Here is a 19,239-nt window from a genome sequence, read left to right as displayed (position 1 = left end):
TTCTGACAACCCATTCAGCATCACATCCTGCAACCTATATGGCAAGAAGGTAAATTAGGAGTTGTTGTTGTTTTTTTTTTTTGTTTGTTTGTTTGTTTGTTTTTCATAAAGTGCATTTCAGTAAGACTGTGATTTTAAAAAAATATATATTTTTTCCTAAGGTCAACACACAGTTCAAAACTGAATCAAATTTTCACCCTGCTTGAAGAGTACAGAACTTACCATCAGCAGTGACAGTACTGATACAATGAGTCTTTTCCTTATAGTGCCTCATGCTTGGTATCTGCTTTTATAATCAATTCAACCCACTACAGTTAACAGCTAACTTAAAGACCACTGCAATAAAATATCCTTAAATGCAAATATAGCCACAAGAGTGAATACTGGGAGAAAAAAAAAAAAAAAAAGTGAAAAGTGACCTAAAAATTGCTGAAATAAGAAGGATAAGAAGAAGGATAAGATGTGCATAGCTGGGGGTAGGGATAAAAGAGATCACACCTGAATATCTTCTTCTCCCTTATTTCTAATGGTCACTGGAAAAAAAAAATAATAATAATTACTACATCTGATATGTTATATAAGGCATAAAAGCCAAGGGTGAGAAAAGCTGAAAGTGACGTTGGAGGAGAGCTTGGCCACCTTTTAACAAGGTGAAGATCTAACCAGATTTTTTCCCTAATATGTAACGTGAAAATCATCAAACAGCACTTCCTTCCTTGTACAAAGCAGTTGTCAATGTTGCTACCTCACCCACATCAAATGCTTGTGATTCCTGAGCTCCCATTTTTATCATCAGTAACTTAGTTCCTGATGGCTTCTGGGTGCCGTGGAGGTCAGTGGCTGCAGCAAAATTCTCCTCTTAACACATGAATAGGAATCATGCAACTATAAAAAATATTAATATATCGAGCACTGTATCCTTCAGAAAGACTGAAAATAAACCCTACACAAATTATTAAAAATTACCTAGATAAAAAGTGGATCTGTTGCAGTAAGGTTTTACACCATTTAGGACAAAATAAACCATGATATAGATTACAGAGCAATCATTTCTTTAAAATGCTATCTCAATGATGCAATTATTTCATATTGAGTTAAACAGCACATTTCTCTTAATGAACTGCCATTCTCCTTTCACACTAATCTTTTTCTTTGCATATCAATACTTTTTTTCTGACTGGTGATAGTTTCTTTCTTCTTTAACCCATACCGCTTCCCAGTTATCCTTTAATTTCCACATAGCTGATTATTTCCTGTGTAAAATAAATATGCATAACTATTAACACATCAATGAAATTTAAATGATTACAATTTGGCATAATTTTCTCCCATTATAATATAGCATGTTCTCCTAAATAAGGAAACATTAAACAAAAGCATAATCAGACCAAGAAGGCCAACAGGGAAAGTACTAGGGAATCAACCTGGATGCCTATATTTTACCATGCTTTACCATGACACTAGTAGGCTTTTGAATATAGCTACACTGACAAAAGCAGTTTGCCATTTCTCAGGCAGGAGGAAAACTACTAATGAAATATCACCATGGACTGAGACACTGGAAGCACCATTCTGACAAGTTAGCGTGGCTGCAGCTGCTCAACACTTGTGAAAATCTCACGTTATGTATGAAATTTCAAAAACCAGACTGGCAATGCAACACACTGAGGTGTTTCTCAGTTAATTCCTAAACAGGGAAAGGAGGGGGAAGCACATCTTAGCACATCTTAGTCCAAAAGTCACACTTCTGATTACTTTTCTCATTCCCTTTAAAGTGCCACCATCACAGTAACTACATCAATTCCTCCACTGATATTTTTTCCCTGTATCTATAGTATCAGAAGTGAGCAAAGAAACTTTGGAAACATAAAACAGGGGCCTATAGCTACACTATTTACTAGACTACAGACTGAGGCTATAGAAGAAGCAAGATGTGTAGGAAGAGAAAACTGACATGAGATCATGGACACATGACTGGATAAGGTTTTAAGGTTTTTTTTTGCAAGGAAAGCAAAAAGCTTGTCACTGCTGCCCAGATTTTAAATACATCTACAGATTCCTTTGGCTTGATGGGCCTCTCTTGTGGTAATAATGCAAGATCACAATCAGCACTGAGCTAGCCGCATTACAGATGACATCCAAATCCCACATTCTTCCTAGGCACAAAACACTGAAACAGATTTTTATCACAGTTGTTTTAATGGTGTCATAACCAACTTCCTTTATTGCCCTTAATGGATAATTAAGATGCTTTCCTCCTATTTAAAGGCTCAATATATCTCTAACTTGTAACAATTTGAAACTGGATTGAACCCTAGGTAATCTGAGAAGCTTTTAACAGGGGACTCATTTAATGACTCAAACCAATCTCCAGTTCCTTATTGGTTTAAAAATAAATTATTATTTTTTCCTTGTCAGCCAATAATCCTACACAGTGCTTCTTAGTGGGAAGAGCTCAAGTTACAGTATCTACTTATTAATATAGCTGAAAAGATGGGTATTTTTCAAGAATTTTAATTTCAACAATTAAAAAACAATCGGTAGAGACTGACGTGGACATAAAGTCCAGTTTGTCTCCAAAAAACCTATGTCAAATCTATTCATTTTCCATAAGCCAGCAAACCCGTTTTCCAGCCATAAGATACTCTTCCTGCATCAACTCTCACAATGGCAATTTTTAAATTAGTTTTGCCTAATTCCTCAATAAACCCATCAGATCAATGAAACAAATTAGACTGAGGTCCATGACAGGAACAGCAAGCTAAATAGATATGAGAAGCAAAAGGCATTTGCACAGCACTGGACCACAAATTCTCCTCCAGTTTAATCTCTAAAACAATGCACAAAAGAATTCATCAGCCCAAGCACCAGAAATTAAATCTACCTCTTTGCACTGTTGTCACTTGAGATTTCCTGCCACCTATGCATTTCATCTCACTCCCCACATTTTCTGGGCAAGATACAAGAAGGTTGGGAAAGCATCACATGAAGCCATTACTTCTAGGAGGCGAGGGGAAGGAGGCAGCTTTGGCTATTCCCTGACAGCAGTCTGTTGTACTGTTAGAAACCAAGAAGATCTGGGGTGGAGGGACAGCTTGTCATCTGGGGGAAACAAATAACCGATACAGCAGCTTGTAAAGGGTCTCTGGGTCCACAGCACCTGCAGCTTTAATCCTTCCTCCAAGACAACATATTTGAAGGTACCCTTGCTACCAATGAACTTAGCTCCTGAGCTCTGGGGTCCCTTTCTCTGGTGCCAGAAAGCAATGAGCCCATAAAGGCATTTTTCACTGAGTTGGTAGCATGCGTTCAAGGTTACACCAGGCCAAATATACACAGGTTGCTCTGTTGCTCCAGGCCTCGAGCCCAGGTGTCGAAGTGAATAGCACTCGCAGTTTCTGCTCTCAACAAAAATCACCGTGTTACAGTTACAGAAATTACGGTATTTTCTAAAGACCTGCAAGCTAACTCAAGCTTAAGCATCTTAAGATTTCACTTTCCAGGTTCCTACTTCCTTTTTTTTTTTTTTTTTTCAACTCACAACATTGTGAACCATCTTCATTACTTGCTATTAATACAAACATTATCAATACCCCTCAAAGAAACCTATCCTTGCAACCTTCCCTGGGGCTATGAGAACGAATTCTTCAGGCTGGAAGGCTATTATCAAAGGGGACCAGGCTGCACCTGGGGAAACAGCAACCTCTAGCAGGAATATGGGAAATAAATGCCTTTTTCATTCTGTTCATTTCAGATTAGGTATTTGAGGAGTCTGTGGACCTACATTTTGGGTATGCTGGTTCCCTTCATCACCAGCAGCAGCCTTTAATAAAAACATTCAAACATCTTCCATGATTTCTCCAGCCCTGGCACAGCCTGTTCCTGAAGCAGCAGGGGTTTGTGGTGGGTCAGCTACCTCCAAAGTGACCCAGGCAGCTCCTACAGCTCATCCTCAAACCATACAACTGCAGCTACCCAGCCTGCTGTTTCCTAAAGCCAGGAAGGTTAGAGGTTGCCAGCCCACAGCTAGAAACATTCCCTGAGGAGTTTTGCAAACAATTACACCAAGCATCACCGAAAATGGAAACTTCCAGCACCATGACAACTCCATATACTGATATCTTCAAGAACTGATACTCTGTGGGCCATTCACACAGAAAAACATAGTGTGAGCAAACTTTTATGCTATCCAACATTTCATATGAATGCATATAAAGAAATTCCTTATGGGACTCTTACTGTGAAAAAAGAACTATTTTTTCAAGTTATCAACATAGCTTTAATCATTTTAACAGTAAACTAACTATACAGCAATCGTTTTGTCCCTCATGACATATCTCCAACATGCTCCCTGCAGTAAAATCTGTATGGAAATTCATGGAAACATCCTCTTTAATACTCAGCTGCAGTTTTAAACTGCAACTCTATGGAGTACAATTCTCTTTATTACAATCCTCAAGCCTCTTTGCTCCTGTTATCTATTATTAATCATCCTATATATCCAAAAGGATGCAAGGCTCAATCATACCTATTTGATACTGTCTTTTCTTACATCACAAAGTTTTATATCAAGAAAATTCTGAAAGTGTAAGGCAGTATTTCCACCATGATGCTAGACCTCCTGCAGCTCCTTACTCATCTAATTAGATCCCAAAAGATAACAAAAAGCTGAATTGAAAGGCTTTAGGGTCCGTGTTATTTGGAAGACTAAAGCAAAGAAATTTACATGAAAATTCTTCTGCCATTTTTCTTTCCAAAGCCCACTCCCACAGACAAGAAAGAGCAACTGTCTGACTGCAGGAACAAGCCCCAGAACATTAAAATACCTATTTCCTAATGTTCTTTCACACTCACCTTGCAACACTAGAACTCTTTGGGGCATTACCACAGCCTGAGGCTTTTTTAACAGACTGAAACTTAGAAGAATCAGTGGAGGGAAGGGGGTGAAGGGGCAATTTCTATGCAAGCCTTACAAAATGTAATAAAAAATTAATAATGTTAATAATTTAATCAACAAGTTTTCCTATCCTTTCAAATTACAGTCAAGCTAACAATACCTTCTAGACTTTCTCTTTCACACTTTGAAATTATATTTTGCACATCTGCCTCTTGGGTACCTGCACAGTCACAACCATACACTGTGTCTTGGAGCGATGGCATAGCAAGAAAGTCACAGTACATGCTAAAAAGAATCACGCCCCAATTAAAAGATGTGATTACATAGGAGATCTTTGCACTTGAGAAAACTGCACAGTCCAAAATGCAGATCAAACAGATCTTCAAACTTCTCAACCACACAACTGGTACAGTTCACCTATACTGCAGGCCTAGCAGAAAAGACAAATGGGAAAAGTGTCTGCAGGGAAGTTTCACAAACAAGAAATCCCCTGACATAAAATTCCCAGCAGCATGTTGATCAACTAACAGATAAAGCAGAACAAGATTCTTAATTTGGTCAGTTTCTCTCACAGTGTCAGAGGTGCTGTGACTGCTTCACATGCAAACCAAGCTGAAATGTTTTGTTCCATATACCTATGATGCCCTGAGGAGTTTTTCAATACATCAGCAAGTGACATGCAATGTGCCTGCCCTCAAAAGTTCCATAACTGTTTTATCTGAAAATTTCTAATAACAAGTATAACATGTATTTTTTCAAGCCAGAGAGCACAACATTTTTCAAACTAAAGAATATGTAAGAGAAAACATAATATGATCAGTTTAAAGGTCCACATTGTTCCTAGAAGAGTCAGAATATTGGGCTTCTAATTGAAGTTTGGGGACAGAGAATAAGAAACAAAACACAGAAAGACAAATCCTTCCTGGAAAGGATCCACTTCCCACCTCCTTGTTGATTGCTATCAGCCATTCAGAAACTTTGAGCTGTAGTTTAAAAGTAATAATCTGGATGTAAGCATAACCGATTAGCCAATCTTGATTTATATTGGCATACACAATAACTAAATTCTAACAACAAGTATTGTATGTAAGAGGACCTGCTCCACCATTTTCCCATCCCTGGAACTTTCCTTCCCATCCCAGACCTTCCTTCTTGCTCTTTTTGAAAACTAGTACAATGTTCACTTTTACCCCGTTATTGGAGACCTCCCCCAGTTGACACAATCTTTCAAAGATGATAGAAAGCAGCCTCACAATGACATCAGTCATCTTTCCCAGTACCCTCAAGAAGTCTCGTGTTTGGACTCACGAACTTGCATGGGTCAACATTTCTCAGAAGATCCCTGACTCAGTTCTCTTCCACTCACTCTTCTCCTCCCTGAACCGTGTCTCTGACGACATAGGTTTGTGAGATTTCATTTGTGAAGACTGAGACAAGGATGTCACTGAGCACATCAGCCCTATCTGCGTCTGCTGTGACTACCTCACGTGCCCCACTTGGCAAAGGGCCTACATTTTCCACATAGCTAAGGGCCTACATTTTCCACAACCACTTATTACTTCTCTCCCTAATGCTCCTCCAGCATCTTTACTTTTCTTCCTCAACAGCCTGTTGTTGCCTGCCTCCTTCTTCGCCCCAACTTATTTTCCTCCCAGGTGCCTTAAACTCCTCACTGATGGCAGAGCTGCTGCCGTCTAAGACCTGTCTACACTGTAGACCCTCCTGCCTGAGTGGTCACTCAGAAGCACCATCATGCAGAGTCAAAGATAATGTGCCTGGCAGTCTGTTCCTCTAGTGTTGTCATCTATATTTGCTTATCCAGTCTTTGGTAGAATCTTTTAGAGGTTTGAATTCAAGCTTAAAAATGAAGGATTGTGGAAATGACAAGTGGTACTGGTTATAATATGTACCTCATACATAAATAAAACAAAGAATTCTTGAATGATTGTTCAATATTAATACAAATTACATACTTCCTTAGAAAGGTATTCTGCTTAGAATAATAATCACCTGATTGCAAGTAACACTTGGAAAAAAATAAGATATTCTTAGTGTTCAGTCTTTGGGTTCATGCTCCTATCCACTGCTGTACAGCCACTTGACACTCTAAAATTAACATAAATGCATTTGCTTTTGAAACACACCTTGCTTTTAAAGCTGCTCAATGATTTTCCTAAACAAAGGCTCCAAGTTGTTTTTTGTTTGTTTGTTTGTTTGTTTTTAAAGTCAATACACATCCAAAGGCCAAATAAATACATCTGTGAATAGTGCACAGAAAAATTAAAAGTGAAGAAATAACTAATCAAAGCCTAAGCAACAGTTACACAGCCCAGTCTATGTGGTGGCTAACATCCAGCACAAGGCTCTGTTCATTTAAGTTTGTAATTGCTTATGGTGATACTCATTAGAAGTTTTTAATACTTTATTTCTACTCAAGACAGACATATGTACAGGAGAAAATAACCAAAACTACAGACAGCTAGACAAATTCACAGTGCAGGATCAAAAATAATTATTGCATTTAATTTCATAAGGAAAATTCCTATATACTTTAATTTCCTCTGGAATTTTAATTAGATTGAAGAAAAAAAAAAAAAAGAATGCAAGAATAGAATTCAAGGACTATTTTTCAGAGCAACAATTATTCAAGAAGTAGTCTTCCCTATTATATCTTCTCAAGGAAGCCATTTTTTACACCTCATCAATTTTTAATTTGATAAAGTCTCTGTGTTCTGTTATCCCTTTTCATTTTACTGCCGAGTCTTCTCATAAATGTTCATTTCATAGCAACTATAGCACAACGAACAGTAAAGCAAATTCCCGTTCATCTGAACAAAGGCACTCCCACACAGTGGAGTATCTATGTCTGGAAGCTGTGCTATAGAAAAACACATGCCCACGGTTATTCAAAGATTCCACTTCAGCTGCAATGCAATGCACTGGCAGGCATGAATAGCCTTTCTTTTACCTTGTTTATTCAAGAACTATGATCTACTGCAGCCTGCTTTTAAGTATTTGATATCCCACACTGAGGAGATTAAATAAGCCTGATGCCAAATTAAAAACCTTCAGCCAAACTGTTGATTTTTTATAAACTTATGAAACAAAATCTGAAGGTCTTGTCCTTAGAGACTAAAAGGCCTTTGCTCTAGGATTTTATATTTATTTTGCTAGCAAAGTCAATGCTATCTCTGTCAGAAACTGATTTCATGATAAGTTCTCTTCTGCCTTGAGTGAATTCTAAAACAAAGCACCCATTTCTCTAATTTCCATACCACTTCTCATGTAATTAATCAAAAATATAATCTAAATCAACTTCCTTTCCAAGCCATTATCATGAATTAGTCATTTACGGAAGAAAAATGTAAAGAGAAGCAAGACTGTATCTTACATCTTGTTTAAGAAGAGTCTTTCATACTGGGAAAGTGGAAGATGGGTTCTAATGGTACAGTGTTTTAATAGGTAAACATGCATTCGTGAACATGTATATGTGCATGCACATGTTTATGCTCTCATTTCTCATGCCTTCAGTGAAAGAGGTCACAACCCTTTAAACTTTAACCTCATCACATCTAATTTTTCATCTTGTTTCTCAGAGAAATTTAACCCATCTGGTTTTGAATTTTACAAGTTCATTAGCCATGAAAGAAAATACAGCTTGAAAAAAAATATGGAGTCATATAATCTCCTCTCAGTAAATAAGAGGGGGTTATGCAGGTGTTTCTGTTACATCAAGACAAACTTACAACAGAAAAAAATCCTCACTACATTATACATTCACATGCCTATTACTTGGTATTTCATTCTAGTTTTACTTTTACACCTTTATTCTTCATTTCATAATAATACATAATGGTCAATCTTTAATTCCTGCCAACACAAAGCTGAGAAAATATTGCCTTTGATGTTGGCAAAGGAACATTAGCCTCATGCTGCACTGAGGTACAAAAAAGTCCTCAGAAGTGAGAGCTCCATTTCCTACTATAACAAGGTGAAAGCACATAAGGAACATAAATGTCCCAAGCTTTCTTATATTCTACTGAACATCAGCCAACATGAACATCAGTTGTACGTCTGAGTTGGGCATCACATTGACCGGTTCACATTTCCAACAAAGAATTTAGCAGTGCTGAGGAAAGGTTTTTTTTGTTTGTTTTCTTAAAAACACATCTGAAAAGTTTGAAGGCCTCTTGTACCCAGCCACAAAAGGAAGGCTACTGGACCTAGCTCAAGAAAAGGGCTGGCTACTGTGGAATTAAGCAATGGTCACTGAATTTTTCAAATTTCTAATTTTCTCTTCATTTTTAACAGGTTTTCCAGGGATTTCACATTAACATTATAATAAAACATAAAGAACCAAGACTTATTGCTCTGACACTTCATGTTTGTCAAATTGCTTGGATAGAATTTCATTATACCACACATGGAGCAGGATTTAACCAACAAATTTAACCAAAGTAGGACTATTAACTTTATTTATTTGAGTACTGGTAATATACAGCAATGTCTTGCAGTCCTAGATGAGGATCAGCATCACTATATACACTAACTGACTTTAAATGGGTTTCTAGCCCAAGAGAGACTACAGTCAGAGAAACAACTAAAAACATGAAATTATAACAGATTGACTATATCTGTATCTGATAGATTATTATTTTATTATTATTATTACTAATTCATTAGAGTTGATTATTTTCAAGGGAGATATTTTCAAAAGATTAATTCTTCTTGAATGACTTTTTTTTTTTTTTAATAGCTTCAAATTGGCCATATAGCTTGAGGGGTGGGGGAAGAAATAAAGGGAAAAAAAAACAAACACATCATATGAGACACTGTACATAACAAAGGAGTTTGTAAGGTCAGAGTTTTCAGTATCCTCCAAAGCTGGCGCACTGTCATAATAATCTCTTGAAGGATTTATAATATGGGGATATTTGGGATTCAGGTAACTGTACACTGTATTATACACAACAACAATACAACAAAAATATCTATTTCAAACAGCACAATATCATCAACATAAGACTAATTCATACTTCACTGCAAACAAAAACACTTAATGATTTGTTTGTTTCAAGTATTTAAGAAATGGAATCTTACAGTAAAATACAAGATGCAGGAATGCTTTTTTTAAGCATTTCTTTAAGAAACTTTTCGCATCCTCCAGGTTTTGAAAAACAGCCACAGAAAATGGTATGTAAAAATAAACTATTCCTGTTTCTAATACTGTTTCTTTAATCACCTCACAATCAAGTTCTTATGGAGCGTCCACCTGAATTTCTGCTCTATTCTCCAGCACAGCAAATACATACAGAGCTGTTAATTGCAGTAATACTAATTAAAAGACAAAAACCACGACTACATTAACAGTGAAATTGCCAATTAGCACATAAGGCTTCCTCATTACTGCTGGTGAATGAAATGAGAAGCCTGATGTGGATAGCAGTCATAAAAATAAAAGACATTTCAAAAAAGCTGATAGGTCATATTTTCAGCTTACTTCAGAAGTTCTGCTGGAATCAGTAGCTGACAAGTTGACCTACTGGAAAAAGAGAAATTCCTACAACATTTTCTGAAAATCACTAAAGAAAAATACTGCCATTTGCCACATCTGTATTCATGTTAACTTTCAGAAGAAGGATTACATCTCCAGTGTAGTCACTAAAAAGTATTTGAAGATCAAAATTAAATATATATATACGTATATATATATATATCAAAAAAGGGCTAACCTTTCAGTGGACAATTTCTCCTGTTTCTATACTTCACATAAGGCTTTTCCCCATATGGGACTAAGAATGGATACTGAAAGCAGTCCAGATGATCTTAGTTTCCTTTTATCTTTAGAAAGAATAAATATTCTTAAATCTTTCAGTCTCTTTCAATCAATCGTCATTTTATGAAAGTTAATCCTACTTCCATATCTCCACAACCCTAGAGCTGCTTGCACAAAGTGACTATGCTCTTCACATATCCTGTATTTCGTCAGTTCTCTCTCTCTCAATCTCTCTTTTCAAAGGTTCTGAATTTTAATTCAGAGGTCTCATGACAAGTAAAACTGAAATACTTCCAGCATTATTTTCATGGTGAGAACAGGAGTATATATTTGTTTTTCACTTGCTGCCTTTTAATCAAGCATTTTGTTGACCATAATCAATTTCTTCGCTCAGGAGAAAAATGTGCAATTATCTACAATGAAGAAGGTGTGTCTAAGGAATAGGGTGGGGGGAAGAGAAATCAATGGAACCATCTGTCTGACATTCCTATAACATTATAAGAGACTTGTAATTAACTGCTTGCCTACCAAAGTCTGCCAGCTTTAACTCCCCCGTGTCACTGATCAGAAGATTCTGTGGTTTCAGGTCCCTGTGCAAAATGTAACGCTGGTGGATGTAAGACAGTCCTCGCAGCAACTGAAATAAAAATAACTGAAAAAGAGGGGGACAAAAAATGACCTCTGTTAATATTTTGCATATAACCACAGCTGATTTCTTCACAATATGCAGGGTGCTTGCATATTGTGGTAACATTGTGTTAGAATTCCTCCCAAACTGCGTAATTCCCCACCCAAATTGAACACAATGAAATTTCAATCTAAAAAATATGTACTTTGCAAGGACTAACTCCATTCTCCAAGCCCTACTATATTGTAGATTCAATTTGCCTTCTTTAAAAAGAATAAGAGCAATATACCCATGTGCAGAAGGCTCGATTTCTACCAAATTATAATTATATTCCATTTACCCATATGGCCTTAGAGATTACGTGGTAGCCTGAAGACAGATGTGTATCTTCCCTAATTATAGGAAACAACAGTACAGGGTGGATAGGGATGGGGAGATAAGGCTGGGGGATGGGATTGGAGCTAAAACAAAGAAATTAATAGTATAACAATAATGTCTGTGTACCCAAGGTAATCTGTAAGTACGAGAGGTTTTCCCCTTCAAAGTCTTTTATGGGAGTTGCTTATGTATATTTCATTAAGAAATGACAATTCACACTGAACAAAAAGATGACTGTTTAAACCTACTTATAATAGTCTTAAATTTAAATAAGAACCTAACTCATTTCTCATGTTTTTGTTTGTTTGTTTGTTTTTTAACTCTTCACTGTACTCTACAAATGCTTTCCCTAGAGCTAAGCACTGATGTTTTGTATTTTTGTAATTTACAATTATGAACAAAGAGCTGGATGATGGAGATCTTTTGTCCTCCCCTTTTCAACTCCTCTCCCATCATTCTCCTGCACTCTTCTAGTGGCACCTGCTGTAAAGGCTGTAAATCATTCACTAGCAGATTTCTGTCAATACAAAGGGTGATTAATTGTTTCCTAGGAGTTTTCTTTGCAGTTCTGAAGAATCTCTCCTAATACATAGATCATTCCTATTGCATGAAATATTTAAAGAAGTACTACCGTTTCTGAGTTGGAACAGAACAAGCATTTGTAACGCCCAAAATGGAAGATTCAAGAATGAATGGACCTCATGCCTCACAGCTCACCAGCTGGTGAAACATGCTCCCCTGGAAGCTGTGGAAACCACACCAAAGATTTGGGAAAAGTCAACCTGAGCGCATAACAATGTCTAATTAACTTGCAACACAAGCATCCTATTTAGTGACTGCTGAGTGAGGAGACAATATAAAAAGGGTTACAAAATCTGATTATAGAAGAGAATAAAAGCTGACATGAAAGAAACAGAAATGTCATGTTACTGAAGTTGAAATGAATTTAATTGCATTTCATTTTTTCCCAAAGTGCAGACACAATACACTGTATGTGTAGCTATTTAGCCAGGGCACAAAGAGCCATATCAATCACCTTCTTGCCAAGGCTGAGTCTAACAATGTGCTGAGGAAACTTAAGAGCAAAATACAGAAACAAAAGAAAGAATAGCAGGAAAGTCATAAGTAACATGCACATTCCTTTTTGAATTGTGGTTAAAATGGAACTCACAGTACACAAAAACTATTTTAAAGACAGGAAGCAGAAATGGCTTTCATTACAGTCTTAAAATATAAGTTAAATTCTACTAAATAACTTCCAACTTCTTTTCATAAAAGATATGGAAAATAGCCATTTTGCCAAACTAACTCAATGACATTAAACTTCAACAGTTATTTTTAAGCATCATGTTGTCTTACAGCACTGCGATCTTTGTAATTCAAAATATATTAATTAATGCAGTCTTTCATTTGGCTTTAATGCAAAGCGTCAAGTGATTTGACACATTGTACTAAGAAAAAAAAAAAAACACAGCAATTTCATAGCTAAACAGAATAAACATCTGCTCTTGAGGACAGCTTTGGAACATAGGTCTGTTCCAAACTTTTAGACATGTTTCTAATGAAGAACTTCCACAAAAGTCAGTTAACTCTCTCACATACACTGTGTGAAATAGAAGGTGAAAAATCACCTTCGACTCATTACAGGGTAAACTTTGTCAAGTTTTGTTTTCTCCTTTCCCAATCAGCATTGTTTTACTTTGGTGATACTAAAACGTGAAAAGATTTTATATGGGTTCATGAGAGGCAGGTCCTGCCTGACCAACCTCATCTCCTTCTATGACTGGGTGACCCACCCAGTGAGTGAGGGAAAGCCTGTTGACATAGTCTACCTAGACGTTAGCAAAGCCTTTGCTTTACGATCTCCCACAGTACCCTCTTGGAGAAGCTGGCAGCCCATGGCTTGGACAGGTACACTCTTAGCTGGGTTAAAAACTGTCTGGAAGGCCAGGCCCAGAGAGTGGTGGTGAATGGAGTGAAATCAAGCTGGTAACTGGTCACCAGTGGTGATCCCCAGGGGTCAGTGTTGGGGCCCATCCTCTTTAATATCTTTATTGATGACTTGGATGAGGGAATTGAGTGCACCCTCACTAAGTTTGCAGATGACACCAAGTTGGGGGGAAGTGTCAATCTGCCAGAAGGCAGGAAGACCCTGCCGAGGGACATGGAAAGTATGAGTCAACAGGCAGAGGCCAATGGGATGAAGTTCAACATGGCTAAATGCTGGGTCCTACGCTTTGGTCACAACAACCCCATGCAGCACTACAGTCCTGGGGGAGAGTGGCTGGAAAGCTGTACAGAGGAAAAGGATCTGGGGGTGTTGGTCAATGCTCACCTGAACATGAGCCAGCAGTGTGCCCAGGTAGCCAAGAAGGCCAACAGCATCCTTGCTTGTATCAGGAATAGTGCAGCCAGCAGGACCAGGGAGGTGATCCCTGTACTTGGCTCTAGTGAGGCCGCACCTCATCCCCCTGTACTCGGCTCTGGTGAGGCTGCACCTCAAGTACTGTATTCAGTTTTGGACCTCCCACTATAAGAAGGACATTGAGGCCCTGGAATGTGTCCAGAGAAAGTCTACGAAGCTGGTGAAGAGCCTGAAGCACAGGTCCTGTGAGGAGCAGCTGAGGGCACTGGGATTGTTTAGTCTGAAGAAGAGGAGGCTCAAGGGAGACCTCATTACTCTCTACAACTACCTGAAAGGAAGGTGTGGGGAGCTGGGGGTCAGTCTCTTCTCACAGGACTAGAGGGAATGGCCTCAAGTTGCACGATGGGAGGTTCAGGTGGGAAAAAAAAATTCTTTTCAAAGTGGTTAGGCATTGGAACAGGCTGCCCAGGGGAGTGGTGGAGTCACTGCCACTGGAAGTGTTTAAGGAAAGGGTAGATGTGGTCACACGGGGACACGGTCAGGACCCTGAACATGGTTACAAGGGACATGGTCAGGACCCTGAACTTCCAAAGACTGAACTTCAAGCTACTCAAACACCTAGTGGATGAGATTCCCTGGAACACTGTCCATAGGGACAAAGGAGCTGAACAGAGCTGGCAACTCTTTAAGGATGTTTTCCTTAGAGCACAAGAACTCTGCAGCAAGGTGCTACACCTAGGTTGGGGCAATCCCAAACATGAGCACTGACTGGGAGCAGAACACATTGAGAGCATCCCTGCAGAGAAAGACTTGGGAGTTGCAGTGGACAAAAAGCTCAACATGAGCCAGCAGTGTGTGCTTGCAGCCCAGAAGACCAACTACATCCTGGGCTGCATCAAAAGAGGAGCAGCCAGCAGGTTGAGGGATGTGACTATGCCCCTCTATTCTGCTCTTGTGAGGCCTCATTTGGAGTGCTGTGCCCAGGTCTGGGGACCCCAGCACAAGGAGGATGTTGATCTGTTAGAGTGAGTGCAGAGAAGGGCTATGAAGTCTTTTCCAGCCTTAATGATTGTATGATTCTATTATTTAAGTAAAAATACAAACCTAAGTCCTGGCTGTACAACATTTTGCAAACTGTGTGCCCTTTGAGATTGCTTGGAAAGCGAGAATAGCAGAAGAGCCTCTCTATGTTCAAGTGTTCCCTGCTCCACAAGAAGAAAAAATGAATTGGAAAGAATAATTTCTGAAGCCTCAGGAAATAGTTTTGCTTTCTCTCAGACAAGATCCCTCTGCTGTCTTTGAGGAAAGCTCTCCCTGAGAAACCTCTCTGCTTCCCTTCTGTTAGTCGTGAAAGTAGAAATGTTACAGAAGAGATTTGTGGTTTTTGAGCTTATATGTTACTAGCTTTAATATTTGCATCATCATAAACAAAGCTATATAACCATCAAATATCCTGTGATAAACAAACTAGGGCATTACTTGCATACTGTTTGCATAGATAGTGAAAAAGGCAGTTTAGCAATAAAATGAAAGACTCATAAAATGGCAAGGGTCATTGTGATGAAAATTGGAATAGAAAGAAAAGAGAAGTGAGGTTAGTCTATAGCAATCAGGGTTTTGGCATGGCTTCATCTTGCAGGAGAACACTTAACAGTTTTATATTCAGACAATATGTATATTTGTGTTTCAGGTCTTGTTTATTGAGGATACGTGGGGGGAGAGAGGGGAACAACAACAACAACAACAACAACAAAAACAAAAACAAAACACACACGTTTTCTACCCTAACAGTTACACAGCTTTCACTTTAGTCTGAACTACATATTCTAATGAAGAATTTTCATTGTCACAATGAGAAAACTGCATGTAGGTCAAAGCTAATCTGGAGTTTATGGACTGTGACTATTAGCTGTCCTTGAAACTTACAAGAGAAAAACCTCAATTACACAAAAATAGCAGCACCTACAGCAAATAAATGTAGTCTTTAAGGTATAAGTCCTGGATGGCCACTCGAGCTACATGTAACATTTGACCAAATGCCTGTTTAAACCAATGAAATTTTTTGAAAGACTTGCCAGCTGCCTGGATTAACATTCTTGCTTTCATGGTGTTTTTCATGAGTCTGGGCAAGCGTACAAGCTAGACCATTAAATGCACACATCTAACAGCTGCAAGATGGATCACATGCAGCTAAATGCTTTACTATCTTGTTGGCCTCTGAATGTCACATAGGATCTTGAGCTCTTCTCATCCAAATGAGCTTGTAAACTAAACACTGACACAGGCCATCCAAAACACATCTAAGGGGAATGATGGGAGTTAATGCTTTCTGACTTTGGTTCAGGCAGCTCTGACTAATCTAATGATAAAGGGGGATGCCCATGTACAGATCATCTGTGTAGAACTGCTTAGATGACTCCACATCATTGCTATCCATTCCCAGAGATGGTAAAGAGAGTTCCTGGCAAAGGATGCTGGGGTACATGAAAAGCAGGAAGAAATTCACAACATGCCCAGAGAGATCCTTCAGGAAATGTAGCATTTCCACACAGTATCTGCTGAGGCACCAAGGACAGTATGGATGCTGCCCAAGAGGGCAAGCTAATAAGCCCTTGAAGGGACTTTTTTCAGTGAGGAACAATCTTTTCCTGATGGCACAGAATGATTTCTGAATGATTTCTTGCATTTGAGCTCCCTTACCACATGTTTTATTGTGGGAATAAAGGACCTGGGCCTAGATACAAAAGTAGAAAGCTACATGGAAACTTTTAGACAACAGAAGATGCACAGAAGTCCACATCTTTGCTCTGGTCTCTCTGCAGCAAGAAAACACAAATGGAGCTGAGCTAAGCTGGACCTTGAGTGGTTCAGAAGAAAGCTGAAAGCAAGACAAGATTAATGTACCACTCCTTTAGCAAGCTCATATTGCTGTATTAGCATAGTTACTTTCAAAAAGTAATACACAATACTGCATAAGCTTTAACATCACTCATCACCAATAACACACATGCTCCTGCTCGCTGTACATATTAAAGCACACCAGCTGGGTATCACATAATAATTTGAATTCTCTAGTGTGTATTCAGCATCAATCGATATCATACTCAGTCTTAATAGGCCATCAAATCTAAAAATACCTGTAAAAGTAACCCAACCCTGGACACTTCATGATTGGAACCAACATACTTCTCCCTGTCCTCCAGAGGATAAGGCTTCTGTGAATTACTGGCTATTTACAAAGGCAAAAGGAGGTAATGAATCCACGCAGTACAATCGCACAGCCTTAGAAATAAACTCAACTGAACATTATGCTCAACTAGGTTTGAGTTTACTATGTTGCTTGGGAATTTTAGATCCAGTTGTTTTAAACCAATACAATACAGAAAAAAAACCTACCTGGTAAGATGTATTATCACCGAGGCAATGAGAAATATACCTGTGTGACTTTGGCTAGCAAGTCAAAAGCTGATAAAGCATTTTTTTTTATTATTTTTTTTATTTTTTACCACTGCTGGCTTGCTATTATCTCTATTATCTCTTTCCAAACAGGATAATATCCACAGGATAAAATGCAACTTTTCATTTCTAAAAATGTCCTGGGGAAATACTGAACTTTTTAGGTCAAAGCTTTGTAGACTCTCTTGCTTAAATAGTCACAAGAAGAAATTTCAGGGACAGTGTTAACTTGAGATGACTTTGCATCCTGAAGAATAAAGGAACTTATCTGAATAAAAAAAAATGCTATCCATTTGAATCAGATCGATTTTGATAATCATAATAAGCTTTATTTCAATTAAAGTTACTCCTATTTGACCTCCCTGAAACCAACTGAGTTCTCTCAAAAAGAATTTTAAAATACTTCTCTCCAAAAAGCATTTTTAAAGGCTTCTAACTTGCTTCTGCCTTCCTTACATAAGAGTCTTACCAAAGACAGTTTCAAGAAGAAATACATAACAATACAGCCACTGGGAATATAGATCATAAAATTTAATATATATATATATTATAGACTTTTCTACTTACTGGCAAGCAGAACCGTACAGAAAAGAGACTGTGAAGTGTTAATTGGCTAACTTCTATTCTCTTTGATGTTCTTTTAATCATTTTTTCTCCCCTTTGGGTTCAACTACAGTCATTTGCAAGGAGGAAGGTGTGCTTAATTAACTGAATATAAAGACACTCCCTTATGATCAGTTAGAGTCATCTGCTAATGTTCAATAAGTAGAAGACACTTTCAGATTCTTACTCCTGAATGGCAAATGTAAAAATAAAATTCAATTCTAATGAAATAATTAAATTTCCTTTTCTCCCTTTTATCAACTCACTCCCATGCTGAACTAGGTCAGGGTGGCAATTGGTGCCTCAACAATTTTTAGACACAGAAAGAAAGTGTTTTCTTCAGCCGTATTTTTTTTTTTTTTGCCATATGTGAACTATGTTCATACAGACAATAAATTACACATGCACACACTCATTTCAGTTTAGGGTTTGCACACATTTCTCACTGCAGTAAATATAAAAGTGACATTCTTCTAGCGTGAATTTTAACACACTGATAAAGATTCTGCATTTACTGTTCACAGTTGTGCATATTATCAAATCATTACTTGAAGTGACAAGACTGACATAAAGTAGAGTGAAATGCTGATGCCATATTTAATGTCTGATAACTAAAAAGTCTAATTTAAATAATCAATTCTCAATGCCATGTGTAAAAGACAACCTTAATTTGGCATAACATTATTCTGTCTGCCGTACACCTGCTTGTTCTCTGAATGAGGAATGAAAAATAGCAACTTCTCAACCACATTAAGCAGCTTCGCTTCCTACTTAGCATATCTGTTTGAATACATTTTTAATTCAGCTCTACATCGGCAGCATCGCTAATTTCAGTGAGTAGGGGATTTCAAAAGCGTGACATTAATTTGATTTGCTTCCAGTAATGACCGATAAAATTAAAAGGACCACCATACTATGCATTCACTTTAGAGTAAAAGATTGTTTTTGCCAGATTTCTGGGTGTCAATGAGATGGGTGAAACAAGATATGAAAATTCACCATAGCCAGATAGACTATCAGGATTTACCTGCCCAGCTCCAGTGTACCTAAGTCTATAGCAGTCAACCTTCTGGTCAGACACCACTAATACACATACGTGCTCACATGCCACAACTTCTCCAACATCACTTTGTCCC

General features: G+C 38.0%; 1 protein-coding gene across 1 annotated transcript in view; it reads right to left on the bottom strand.

The window, feature by feature from the left end:
• Nucleotides 1–19,239, bottom strand: part of CDK14 (cyclin dependent kinase 14) — a gene marked incomplete at its 3' end in the record, with an annotated part of 181,690 nt that overhangs the window by 86,758 nt on the left and 75,693 nt on the right. The window contains exon 6 of the mRNA XM_084282821.1: nucleotides 11,202–11,325. Coding sequence (XP_084138947.1) covers nucleotides 11,202–11,325 — 124 coding nt within the window. The remainder of the gene's footprint in view (nucleotides 1–11,201; nucleotides 11,326–19,239) is intronic.

The sequence above is a fragment of the Netta rufina genome (genome assembly GCF_964035555.1).
Source record: "Netta rufina genome assembly, chromosome: 2".
Classification (NCBI taxonomy): domain Eukaryota; kingdom Metazoa; phylum Chordata; class Aves; order Anseriformes; family Anatidae; genus Netta; species Netta rufina.
The sequence above is the reverse complement of the archived record's forward strand: the minus strand, read 5'-3'. Positions and strand labels throughout refer to the sequence as shown.